Source organism: Anopheles moucheti, chromosome X, assembly GCF_943734755.1.
Source record: "Anopheles moucheti chromosome X, idAnoMoucSN_F20_07, whole genome shotgun sequence".
In the NCBI taxonomy this organism is placed as follows: domain Eukaryota; kingdom Metazoa; phylum Arthropoda; class Insecta; order Diptera; family Culicidae; genus Anopheles; species Anopheles moucheti.
In genome coordinates this window covers 9,592,952-9,606,919 of record NC_069142.1, presented here as the reverse complement: position 1 = coordinate 9,606,919, position 13,968 = coordinate 9,592,952, and the positions used below count along the sequence as shown (strand labels likewise).

The 13,968-nt window shown below is 41.2% G+C and overlaps 3 protein-coding genes across 3 annotated transcripts in view; all 3 read left to right on the top strand.

Moving 5' to 3' along the window:
• The window catches only part of LOC128307217 (signal transducer and transcription activator), a 28,552-nt gene extending 27,167 nt beyond the window's left edge, over positions 1–1,385 (top strand). The window contains exon 8 of the mRNA XM_053044974.1: positions 651–1,385. Within this exon, the coding sequence (XP_052900934.1) occupies positions 651–729 (79 nt within the window). The 3' untranslated portion in view covers positions 730–1,385. The remainder of the gene's footprint in view (positions 1–650) is intronic.
• Positions 1,386–5,991: 4,606 nt separating this feature from the next.
• LOC128307219 (splicing regulator SDE2) lies at positions 5,992–7,118 on the top strand. Its single transcript, XM_053044975.1, has 2 exons — positions 5,992–6,210; positions 6,311–7,118. Exons 1-2 carry the CDS (start codon positions 6,118–6,120, stop codon positions 6,986–6,988), a joined length of 771 nt encoding a protein of 256 aa, XP_052900935.1. The 5' UTR covers positions 5,992–6,117; the 3' UTR covers positions 6,989–7,118.
• Positions 7,119–8,871: 1,753 nt separating this feature from the next.
• On the top strand, positions 8,872–10,614 carry LOC128307282 (high affinity copper uptake protein 1). The gene is made up of 3 exons (XM_053045045.1): positions 8,872–8,941; positions 9,016–9,209; positions 10,413–10,614. Exons 1-3 carry the CDS (start codon positions 8,882–8,884, stop codon positions 10,612–10,614), a joined length of 456 nt encoding a protein of 151 aa, XP_052901005.1. The 5' UTR covers positions 8,872–8,881.
• Positions 10,615–13,968: the final 3,354 nt, after the last annotated feature.

The following is a 13,968-nucleotide window of genomic DNA, read 5'->3' as shown; positions in this document are numbered from 1 at the left end:
TCGTGGGAGTAGCTAAAGGAAGCAAAATAATTCCACACCACATAGCATATAGCATTATAAAATTTCGGCTTGCTTTATCTAGTGCTGCCGGACACCTAATATTGGTAGAGAATCTCGTATTGTAGCACACACACTGACACTTATAAGATGGCGGGAACGCCACATTTGTACCCCCTGCTATAGCTGCGTAGAAAAAGATGTATGCGATACCTCAACACACTAACACACCGTGCTAACTAACATCACACACAAACAAGCAGCCTTTTTAGCAATGTTTCATTTACTAATCTTTAGTTATTGCCGCGCAAATGTATTACTTTCAGTTCTGTTTTTTTTTTATTAGTTTTGTTGCTTTTTGATTTAAATGTTCACAACATTTCTTTATACTTTAGCATTTATAATGACACCGTCCCTACCTTCCACAAAATAGTATAATGCGTTTTAATGTGATTTTTAATAAATTTTTTCCTCTTGTTTTTATATATACGTATATATTTTCCGTAAAATCGAATCAACAAACAACAACAAAAAAAAATCCAACTAACACATCAACATCGCTTCGTCCACAACCTTCAACACACACGACAACACACAAAATGGCGCCGGCGTGAACACATTTGAATTGCGATGCAAAATGGATGCCGGTGCAGCTACGGGCAGACAAATTACGGTCAGGTGCCCGATTTCGAGCTCGAAAACATAGGCATGTTTTCATCGCAGTATCACTGAACCTGCCGCAATGGCGTGTGTGCGGGCGATTGAATAGCGCGACTGAGCAATAATTTGCCGAAAGCCGTCGTAGTGTACATTTAAGTTACAGCATTAGAATCATAAGGTTTACTAGGTTTAGTGGTATGTTTAGGATAGATCTTTAAAAAAAAATAACAACACGCACACACAAAACCACACACTCAGCTTGCAGCCAAACACACGCCATATAAACTGTCACTGTTTCCAGTTATTAGAATCGTTAGAATACCTCCCGTGGTTTTGAGCTTGCCCGGTGTGTCAGCAGCCAGTGCATGTTCGGAAATGCATATCTCAGACCTTTTCTGAGTTACTATTGTGAATAGAAAAAGGCAATAAGTAGTACTATTTTTTCCAGTCAAAGTCAAGATAAGAAGATACCATCTTCACACCTATTAAAACTCAACATTTTAAAATTGTGATAACTTGTGAAAATTTTCAATATTCGATCCTTGTGTTTGTATTCCAAGTAGCACTATTATTGATTTTTAAACTACCCAAACAGAGTCAAGTGATCGAAATAACTAGACTATTACAAAATTTTACCCTTTTAAAAACTACAACAAACTAAAACATTTTCTCATTGATTTTTTTAAACATTGCTTTTTTTTAACTTTTATTATTGTTTATGAGCTGTGTAGCCGTATCACTATTGTGCGTCCTTTTTAACTATTTTAAAGTTAAAATTATTATTATAAATTAAATTTCTGGAAAATTATCCAAATTTTTACAAAGAAATGGTGTTGACATATTTTTTTTTCTGTATTGTCTATGTTGTCGGTGAACATGTTTGTGCATTGACGCGTGAGCTCCTAGCTGCGGGAGATAACGATCGATCTGATTGACCCTTGACACGGATAACTATTGCGAAACTAGTGGTAGAATAATGAATTTCAATTAGCAAAGGTATGAGTAAATGTCACCTTTTTCCTATGTGCTTGTGCTTGCATTGTGTCTGAATGTGTTGAAGAATTACAGTATGATAGGGTACCTTACCTTTATAATAGTAGTTTATATGATGTGTTAAAGAAAAAAAGAATGTTTTACGTGTATGTGTGTGTTGGTGAGTGTGTGTGTGTGTTTACAATTCTTACTTGTATGACAGTATATTAGAAAAAAATGTATAAGGAATAGATAGCAAATAGGGATATAAGGACATATACAAATATGTGTACATGTTGCTTTCTAATAGCATATTACTGTTACTGGATCACTTCAGTAGTGTCACATACACACACACACATACTGTATGTATATAAGCTTAAGCAGACGCAGATTTAGACATGTTTGTGTTAGCTAAAGTTTCGCGCGTATGTGTGCAGCATCGAAATAGGCTAAACAAAGCTACTAACCTAATAGCGCAAATACATCAAACGTCTTTTCGTCGGGATATGCGCACGTGCAGAAATGTTTGGTTTCAAATGTACCAAAACTAGGTGGGCGACACCGGCTAGCGAGAATGGCGCGTATGATCATTAGGGTAAAGTAGCTAATAGAAGGATAAAAGCAAAGCGAAGAGCTTACACATTGACTGGAGTTGCTCGCAGAAATGATCGGTTTCACCAAATCTTACAAAAAACAAAAGCTAGGCAACGAAATGTTATTCTGTAACCCAACTAGTTGTTAATATGTCCGAGAAAGCATCATTCTCCTTATACGAGAATGTAAACACAGCACCTGGTACGATTTGCCTTTGTGTTTGTTGTTAATTTACACTTGACTACTTACTTCCATTCGGCCGGCTCTATTTGGACATCCGTCCCGTCCGGACAACGGAATGCTGAAACGATGAGAATAGGATAAGAAAATTTCCTAGATAGATGGGTGGGATAAAAACAAAACAAAGCAAAATCACACAAAAAAAACTCTAACAAATGTTCTACTTGCTGTGTTTTCCACTTATATACTAGATGTGTGTATTTGGAGTGTTAAACAGGAAAAAAAAAAAACAAAACAAAAAATGGCGAGCGAGCATATATTGCAACTAAGGTCCAATTGAAATGTGCAAATTATACGACATAGTCCATCCGCGCGTGCGTTTAACGTCACTTTGGAAGTGTTATCGAAAGAGGGAGGGGAGCGTTTTACAGCGTTTAGTGTTTACGCCGAGAAGGAAAGCATATTATCTCTAAGAGTATGTAATACAAACACACAACGAATATACAGCGACAAACTGGAAACAAACATAGGGAAAACAACTAACAAAAGAAGTGGGAAAGAAAACCAAACAACGTAAACGAATAATAAGATTTCTGTAAGCAGGCACAGGTGGGGTAAGTTCCGTGTCCTCCTGTGCTTGCTTTAGTGTGTAGTAGTGGTCGTTGTGCAATGTGTTTACTACTGTTTACAAATGGAACCGTGGAAGGTTGGTTTCACTCCCTTCCCCCACACACACACACATACCCAACTCAAGCATTTTTGAACTTGCGCGCACGTCACGTTCTTATGTGTGTGGCTTCAATGGAGTAGAAGCATAAACAATACAAAAATGTAAAAAAAAGGAACGTCAAGTGTATTTGATCTCATGCGGTGGTGTATTAGATCATGATTGGCATCAAATTGAAAGCGAATAAGATGCTGAATAAAATTAGATGGTAATCCTAAAAAAAAAAAATTCGGAAACAAGTGAAAGTACAACGTTTCCCCGTACAAAAAAAAAAAAAACATTCGTTCAAATGTATAGGTGTGTGCGTGTAACTCATAAAATGAAATATTTATGTGTCCTCCATCCCAAAGATAGACTGCCTATTTGCAAAACAAAGAAGAGAAAATAAATCGACACAGTCCATTGTGAGAGTTAGTGGCTATAAACCTACACACTGAAACGAAAATAATAACAAAACACAGCAAACATTGTTTTTACATTGTGCAAACATACGCCGAGAACATGATATATTAGCAGGTGAAACAGGCAGGCGACTCTTATCTTGGGAAATATTAGTAAAATAATGGGCCTAAACAAACCTGAGAATAAGGAAAGGATGTTCTGTTGTTGGCCATAAAAAAACCGACAAAATCGGCAACAGCTATGAAACACCTTGAGCACAGTACAGTCACACGCAGACACACACGCAACGATTTATGCTCGTTTATGCGCGCACTAGTCAATGAGACATTGAAGCAGCATAATTAGAATGGTTTTCTTAATAGCAGCAGTAATAATACATTTTATGTGCAGATAAAAGATAAGAAAAGAAAACAACCGAGCGAGAGCGAAAGGGGGAAATGCAATGCTACTGCTAATGATTTTGCGTTTGCGTTATATCGGTTCCGTCTCGAATGGCATACTTTCAGGTTTTACTTTGTAGTGCGCTTTTGTTTGATGTGTAATGCACGGCTCTAATGGATGGGAAATTTTATTAACCGTTAAAGTTTGGAGATTATTATGGCAAATGTGCTGTTTAAATTTGGGGCAAATTGCAAAAACAGTTTCCCGCGCAAGATATTTCGAATGGCGCTTTGTTTAGTTTAAGTAGGGTTTTGCAGATAGGAATAGCTCATTTTTTTTTAAATAATTAAAAAGATACATGTTATGTATATACATATATATCTATGTTGCTGGATGAATTTATATTAACAGAATGGTTTCAACTGAACTGTACTTGCAAGGAACAATTTTAAACAACTTTCCCGTTGTGTTAGGCTCATAAAGGTTAAAAATGTGGTAAAATCTACCCATTTGCGGAACAGGGATGCAAATAGACATATAGCACAAAGAAAGATTTACTATATACAATACGATGAAATACGCAACTTATTAGGCCGATACTTTATCGCGCATACATACAATTCGATAAAAGAAAAACAAACAAACACCTACACACACACACAAACACAGATATAAAACGAATGGATTGGTTTCCCCTCTATTTACAATATGATCGTACGGCAAATAGTGTCGCTAGGTGTATGCGCATCCTTATATACCAAACAATGTGAAGAGCTTAAAACGGTTTCCGTGTGTAAGAAGGGAGTAACTTTCAATATAGTAAAGCAACCATTTATGAACGTTTGTCAGCGGGCTTGTATTTGGTGCGTCTGTTTTCTATTTCGCCGCAGGAAGCAAAAAAAAACCTAAATTGCAATGTGGACTTACTTAATATGTGGACAGTTTGCTTTCTTGGTGTGAAGAAATACACATCCAGACGGAGGTGATGCAATGCATTAGTATGGTGCAGCTGTCTCCCACACCGATTAGTATTCCTCCCCGACTCCCTCCCCGTATCAGTTCGGCCAAATGAGGAGTAACAAGCAGCATAAGTTAGTGCGACGTAATTATCAAAACAAAGATGCCCCAAACGCTAAATAATGCTAATTAGTATACGAAGCCGAAGGTGCTGTACGAGGCGAATGAGATGCGAGATAGAATGAGAATGTATATGTAAGGGAAAACAATGATGTAGGATGTGTGTGGTCTCGTGTACTTTTGAAGTTGGTTGCAAAACAACTGTATCTGTTTAAAAAATAAATTCTGTGTAAAAACGTATACACTGTACCGTAACGATCGTATATCACTGTAGAATAGTAGGAAGGCTTGACTAGGATGGTTAAATATCTGTTTGAGGTGCAAACAATATTAGACAAACACTTTTGAGCCGTTAGAATGGTTTGAAATTGTCTGAAACTATCGGAATTATCGGGGCTAATGTTGGGTGAAGTTGATTCGAATTAATGAATCTGAATGAATCATGGAACTGGATGAACGAATCTGAATCCCTATTCGAAAGATTTATAAACTTTCATGGATTCAAGAACCCTCCAAGGTATATTACTCCTCCTCAAAGCTTCAAGAAGCCTCAAAATTCATGAATCCTCAAAACGTCTTTGCGAAGTAATGCTCTAAGATTACCGAGATCTCCAGATTGATGAGCAAACGAGAACGTTATAATTATAACGTCCACGATACGCAGCATCTGTTTTATAGCACATTTTATAGCAAACTGCATTCCCTTAATACCTGGAAAATCATGCACATTCATAGGGTGTACGGCATTGTTGTGTGATTGTTGCATGCAACAATGCTTGCATGCAACTTTAGACAATGCGCAGTGGTACATCTGAACCTGCCAGGGTTTAGTTTAATAACAATTTTTTCACAAACAACCTTACATTCTTATTAATTTTCTCTACACGAATTCAACCTGGCCGTTCCTTATGAAATAATTTTCAAAAGTTATTTCACATTTTCTTACATTAAATATGTTTATTTTGTATTTTTTTTATTTCAAGCACAGAAATGGGTATTATATACACCGCTGCACTCCGATTTGGTTTGATGGATTGACTGAACAACAGCAAATCGCTACGCAGTATTGACAGTTGCGGATCTACAATTGTAGTTTATACATATTAATTACAACACAGAACAACATGATTTCTCTTATTTACGGTGGTGAGGTTTTGGAAGTGGCAGCCGGAAGTAAATTTGCGTGTAATATCCCGCAGACAATTCAGCATTGGACGGTGAGTCATTCGTGTGGTGCAGGTGAAGCACTTTATTCACCAGCTAAATACAAACAAACAAGAAAGTAAACAAACCTCATCTGATCCTTTGATTCCACAGGGCCTAGAACCGTCGGATTATTATTGTACCCAGAATGGACGCCGTATTGCAGTGCTTGCAAGTGACAACGTTCGTCCGAATGTTCCGCTTCGCGTCTGGGAGCGGTTACCAGGTGGTAAAGGTGGTTTCGGATCGATGCTGCGGGCCATCGGTGCACAGATTGAGAAAACGACCAACCGGGAGGCCTGCCGGGATCTGAGCGGACGTCGACTGCGTGATATAAACGAGGAGAAGCGGCTGAAAGCGTACCTGGAGAAGCAGGAGGAAGCGGGCGATGATGAGCGTGTAAAGACGGAGCGGAAGATAACGAAGCTGCTGTCCAAGCCGAAGCACGAGTTCCAGGACAGGGAGTACGAGCACGCAAGGAGTGAGTTAGTTGTGGCGGCTGACGAAGCGATACAGGAGGGTATGGAGAAGGTCATCTCGCTCGAGATGGCACAAACCGAGCCGGAACATGTACATAGCGCAACCACAAGCGAAAAACTGGCGACCACTTCACAGCTTGCGGAGTCCACAAGGAAACGGAAACATGCCCAAGCCGACGGAAAGGTGCAAGCGAAGAAGGGTGCATCGAACATGTGGCTCTGTCCAGATGAGCTAAGCTCTTCCAGTGATACGGATGAAGATACAGACAGTGAAGACAACGAATTAACTGCAGGAACACTGGTTGCCAAATAATGTACATTTTACAGTGCTGCTCATGAACATATGAGACATCATTGTTGAGTGCACAATTCTTTTAATATTTTTTTTTTATTTTTCCGGTGCATTTCAAACCTCACCGTGCACGTAAATCAGTATGTTTGAATTATGAGTTAATACTTTCCAATATATAATATAGAAATTCCCTACCGAAGTTGAATATTTCTTTAGGGGTACCAACCGGGGTTGATTGGTTCCTAATTTTATTATTCCTTCCTACTTAATGGGTGTTCGGTCTCAGATCACTATTTAAACTTCCCTACTACGCGAGAACTTTCCGAGTTAAAAGAATATAGGCAGTCTCCAATTGTGTGTCTCCAATTTTTCCGTAATTCTGTTTTCTCCGAATTCCTGACCATAGTTCCCGTACATGTTTCTTATTGTTGAAGTCTCCCTTGCGGGCCTACCTACAAACAAGGGCCTCACTGTTCTCGTTTAACCAGTTAACTTCCCAACGAACATCTCATTAGTACGCACTAATTTCCCTAGATGGCGCGATTCGTGTCCTAGCTAAGTTTAACCCAAGGCGTTCTGGTCGTCACATTATCTTTATTGCCCGTTCCTCTTGCTGGTATACAATCCACGCTGAAGTTCGAATAATACTGCAACACAACTACCTGCCGGGACTCCTATGTCTATGTAGGTACATTCGTTCCAGCAGGTTCAGCAATTGCAGCAGGTGGAAAATATCATAAGCGACTCCGCCGAGTCCTCTGTTTAGCGAGTTCGGAATAGCCGATGCTGTTCTATGTACATGCAAAACTCTATTCCCATCTTTTAGGGATTTTTTTGAAAGTAATTTTAAATTAATCTCAGTTACCTATTTTAGATAACTTAAAAATATTTCCACATCACTGCAGCGTCCTTAAATTTGCGGCTCATCTTCACATCGTTTCTCCTCAATTGGATAACCCTTTTCCAGATAATGCGATATCTGTTTGTGCACCTCCAACTTTCAAAAGCAAGTCATTGAAGCAAATTACCAATTAAAACACACTGAAATACACGTAAATCACTGCTAGATCCTGCCTATCAAGGTCTAATAAGGTGGACCGTTGGCAACAACCCGATTGCAGCTATTGCTTATTCTCTGCCGAGGTAGAGTGCCAAGTGCACTATAAGGTAGCTTGTAGGTGGAATTGCACACGGCACCTATTCGTAGCCATAAATGCTCGGGTTCGGTTGTTCGGGTTTGCACACGGCACTGTTATGGTAGCACCTAACAGAACCGTCTTCTAAGTCACAATCCAGACAAAGGTAGGCTGCTGTTATCGATATGCCCCCGATGTTGCCGGTACGTTCGATTGTCTTGCGATGAACTCCGTGCCGTTTGGACCTCGTACAGATGGGGCCCGTTGGTCAACATTAGCAAACAATCGGCAATCCCATTCCACCTGATGCAGACCCTCGCACAGATGGCTGTTCACCATCCGCATATGTGTGTTCCAATTTTCTTGACCAATGCGCTGGTCAGAAACCGACCGTACAGGAGTGGTTGATGCAGAGCATGCAGGGAACGTTCAACCCGGTCGCTGATAAGCAGCACACCTTACCCGATATCCGTTATCAGCACTCGATGTCTTTAGGTACGAGGCGCTTATCGATGTCCGAATGGGTATCAGAGGAACTTCCACGACATCTAATCGATTGAATCCCAACGATTGATTTGTGAAGAGCTTGAGCATGTTTGCACTGACGAGGCTTTATAAGACATTGGAGTGTTACAATTCCGAAGCCACCAGTCGGTAGATTCGTTTGTGCCGGGTAAACGCTCGCATTTGTGAGAGATACACTCCGAGCAGCAAACGTGCCTTGCAGTAGTGTTTGGGAATTGCGTGCGAGTGCGTGGTGAAGGGCAACAATCAAACAATGGGTCACGTTCACGGCGGTCCGGATGACATGGAGATGTCGTGCCCGATGCAGATGTCGGTAGGTAGTGGCAACACTGAGGCCGATTCCTGTCTCAACAGCTCATCTGGAACTTCGCGCTCCAATCGTTCCAGTTCCACGGTGGAAGCTGCGAGGTGATCCTCTTCCCCAGTTGGGCTACGACCGAGGCCGGCGCATTCGTTGGGGCCACCATCGGGTTCTTCCTGCTAGCGTTCGCCTACGAGGGTCTCAAATACGGCCGCGAACTGCTGCACGTCTCCGATGCATCGAAACGAGGCACCGTTGCCAACGATAAGCGTACGCTCCGGTAGGTAACGTCTGCGGGCCAATAACTGATAAGCCCTGAGAAGTTGGTGCGCTCTCTACGGCAAACAGGGGTTTTGTTGGCCGGTGTGTCGCCACGTCCGGGCGTTGAGGGTGCGTTTGACAGTTTCAAACGATACCATGCAGCACGGACTGCCACGGTCCGATTGGTTTGATCCGGTCGGGCTTTGCATGGTAGCTCGCAAATGAATGCAATGCCTCCTCTGTGTACAGCGGCATCTCGCCAGCGTCTCCGGACGATGGACGGACACGTGCCTAGTAAAATTAAAAGCAAAAAAAGCGATTCGGAAGTAGGGTGGGGAACAGGGTTGATGAGGTTTCAGAAAATCCTTTCCTGCCTTTTTTGTTGAGCGTTCATTGCTTTCATCTCTCGCTTTCTTTTGTCCTTCCGGTTTTGCAGTGAAGAGGACCCGAATACTCACGTACATATTACGTACGTCTACGAGTTACGAGCAGTTGATCAAATCAAAGCGATTTATTAATTTAGATTTCTCCTCTTGCAACGTGACACACGCGCTTCGCACGTATGGTTCGAACACTTGGTGGCTATTGTGTTGACGAGGTGAAGAATGACTGAGACTGAGAAGAATAGCGTAACTGAAATCGGGACTAAAGCAACTTGTTGTCACACACAAGTAACCTGTGTAGGTGCATACATTTAATGAGGTGTTCGGCGATCGGTACCCTCGCCCACACGCAAACGAACGCTCCAAACCACCATTTTGCGCAAGATGGCGAACCTATACAAGCGAACGATCCGTTGCGTGCGAAGGGGCTGTAAACAAAAGGCGATACGTTTGCATTCTGGATCTGATCCAAATGGACGTTCGTTCGGCACAACACTTAAAGACTGGGTGCTTTGAACCTTTCTTTTGTTCCCCCGTTGCAGCCGGGAGGGCAAAAAACCCCTTTTCTTTTGCATACGGTCGACTGTGTCGAGTGTGGAGGAGCAGAAAGTGTTTCATCTTTCGTTTGATCCTTCATAACCGTGATAGGCAGCGGGGGATTTTCGAGGTAGAGGTAGTGTACCTTTTTTTCGGTACACCACCCATTGAAGTTACGCATCGATAAACGGCGCTTCCAAAAAAAAACCCTCCTCCTACTCGCACGATCCTCCCCCGACTTACCCTCTGCTTTGGCTCGTTACTGATTTTACTTCTCTTGCTTGCGTCGTGAACGTCAACAGGCAGGCGCTGCTGAGTCGCATGCATCTCGTACAGACGCTGCTGCACCTGTTACAGGTAAGCGTCTCCTACATCCTGATGCTGATCGTCATGACGTACAACTGTTGGCTCTGTCTTGCGGTGGTGCTGGGCGCCATGTGTGGCTACTACGTATTCGGATGGGTCCGGAACAGCTCTGTCGATCCAACCGAACACTGCAACTGAGCATTGGATAAGTTACGGGCTGGACTAGCAGCAAACACCTCAACACAATCTGATGAGACCTCCACTTATGAGTAGCATTTAAAATAAAGCTTAAGTGTGCATACCATACAGGACTGTTTCGTGTTTCAATCTCTGCTGTCAGGTTAGGCGTTGTTTATCGCTTGGATTTGGAGATTGAGTGTCATCAAAATGGTCCATCAACTACTGACAATGGTAGTTTCAGAAGTATTTATGGGATATACTTCTGGAACAAACACGCTATTGCCAGTGGTTAGTAAAGTTAGGCTTTCAGAGTAGCTCCTCAATAAAATTGATCGAAACAGTACTAACTTACAGAATATACAGCTTCGGGTGTTGGTGGTGTACTTTAACTCCTTGAAATAAGGTGATTTTTTGGTAGTTTTGACTAACTCTGCTTAACTTTTTTACCCAACACAACTCCTTCGATCAATTAACCGAGTTTGCCCGGGTACACCACTCAACACTACGGTGTCGATAATACGGGAAAAGCCGTCATAATGGAAAATAACTCCTATAATTAATAAATAAATAAATAAATAAATAAATTAATAAATAAATAAATAAATAAATAAATAAATAAATACATAAATAAATAAATAAATAAATAATAAATACCTTTGACGACGAACTGTAGAGTAGCGTTCATCGTGGAGATTGAATAGTTGAAGGTTTTCGTTTCAAAGATAAGATTCCGTGATAACAGAATAAATTATGTAATAATGTTCGATAATTAAGCTCAAATGGAAGCACAAACTTTTTTTTACATTTGTTCCCAAAATTACACGAAAATTTAATGCAAAGAAAACTTTATAATGGTAAATTGTAACGCGATATTGCGATTATTTTTAATTTACAAATGAGCAACTGAAATGACTTCGCGAACTGTAAAATTTATTGAAAGTCAAGAATCGCGTAACGGGTAAAGTGAAAATGAGAAAATTGTATTTCTTTATATTTACTCATATTTTTTAATTAAAATGTGTATTTCTTAAACAAAACTTAGGAAACAAAATATTTAAAGTTTTTTTAATGTTTCAAGCAGCAATTGTAACATAGCGCGATTTAATCTGCGTTAGCCTATCCGATGAAAAACCCAGTAAAGAAGAATGGGTGTTACACAGGTGTTACAGGTGTGCATTACACAATGCGCCTTATATTATGCAATCAGCATTGCGGGGAACACGGATGCAGCCAAATTGACTCTCGAAGGGGCATTTATATTCAGAGTTCTTGTTGATGGTTGTACGGATGTAGTAAACATTTTAAGATCACTATAATTATAATAGAACCATTGATTAACACATATTTATCACTATTTGCTTCGTGTTTTATTCGGAAACTCCTGATTCACGTATCAAATAATGCTTGAGAGTTCCTAGTGTGCTAGCGTATTCACCGTGTTTGGACAGTTTTCCCTTACCTTGTCTAACTACCTCTGAAAACTCACATGCACAAAAGGACATCGAGTTCCACAACGAGCTAGCCACTTGTACTTGAGCGTTCCCTTTCACCGCCCGTATAAGTAACGCTGTCATCGGGGCGTATCTTGTTAATTGCAATGCAATGGCCACGGCAACACCGCCCCGCTCCATACTTACAACCCAAGCACCCAAGCTGATTATCCTTACCGGGTTATTGTGCCCATTTGCACAGGCCCGCGTAATATCGTGCCGTTGATCGCATTCGATTGCATCGCACCGATTGAGCCGGGGTCGATTGCGCCCTGGCAACGCCCTTACGGTTGTTGGAAGGATTTTTCACAGCAGGCGAGAGTTTCCGGGTTTCGCCCGACAAGTGGCCCAGTGTTGCCAGTGTGGGAAAAACCCGGGCGTTAGTGACGTGTGGTAATCATCTTACCTGCAACACCAGCCCACACTGTGCCTTTGCGTGGTGGGGGACGCACCGGTTGCTATGGCACGGTTGGGTGGGATGCGGAAGATGTCAAGCGTGCGGTACACCCATCTTATCGTGCAAGGGATGCGGCTCATCGACTGCTCACCATGGTGCCCGAACCAGCAGGATGTCTCGTTTACAGCGCGTTTTTTTTGCCTAAGAGCATTGTCAAGGAGCGGATAAAGTGCATGCAATATACGTTCTAGCGCAATAACTACAGCGACAGATTATTAACTTCAATAAATGTGCATTTCCACCCTTTTCCAGATTTGATTGCAAAAAAATCAAAGCAAAATTAATGAGATACTTTTGAACAGTTCTAATCTTATAAATTAATATGAATACCTGGTTCAGCACGCTGGATGCTCAGCTCAAACCAATGAAGTTGGCCAAATGGGGGAAAAAATACTTATAGATCGCCGTAAATAATCGGTAAAAAGGATTAACAGAGTCTGCATTCATCTATTCCAATATCGCGTGTTCATTTACGGTTGATAAGCTTAATTTATGCGATCCTTTTGATTTCAATAACTTTCTCAAAATATCTTTTTTAACACTAGATCTATTGGGCCAGGCATTTCGATTGTGGAACGCTTTAATCGGAACGCTATTATCGGGTTTTTATTGGGTTTTTATTTTTATTATTTTTATTATCGGAATTTTATCGGATATCTCTGCAGATCTTTTCCATCACCAGGTAGTAACCGAATATTCTTTTGGTAGGAGTGAGTGCCCGCGGCTTAGGCGTTATATTTTTGAAAGTTGAAAAAGGTATAATTTTAAATCTTAAATTCCAAATCACAGACAGTGTCAAATGCGCATATTTAACACCTTCGGAAATTCCCAACAGTAAATAGTTGGATGTTTGCAGTGACAGTAAGAGGTGAATGCGCTAATTTCGCTAATAGTTCTATTGTGGTAAGCAAATTAAATCTTATATTACTGTTAGTAAATATTTCCCTTTTCTCAATCTCTCATACATGCCTTTCCTGCAAAATCATACGAAAAGGTGGTGTAATGCGTTGTTTACTTCTGTTTAGGCCGTCGCATAGGATATTGCAATTTTCTGTACTTGCACGGGTCATTTCTCTCCCTGCTTGTTGTTTGTCCGCGTTTCCCACAAGCCACCGTACCCGGCGAAGTAAGCGGATTAAAGCGGCCCGTATCCGAGGTATTGTAGTTCCGCAACATATCAATCGATCGAATCGATGCAGCAAGATCGCCGAACGCTCTGTCCCGTTTCGGATAGTTTCGTGCGTAAAAATAGCTACCGCCTGGAAGGGAAAAAAAGGGACCATGGAATTCAGAAAAGGTCACTTCCGGTGAAATGACCCACTGAAAATGGGAAACCAAATCCAAAGCACCTCCCGGTCATGCACGGTACATCGTGCCGCAAAACCGCAAATTTCTTTCTCTTGTTTCTTTTTTTTTGTAGGCTGC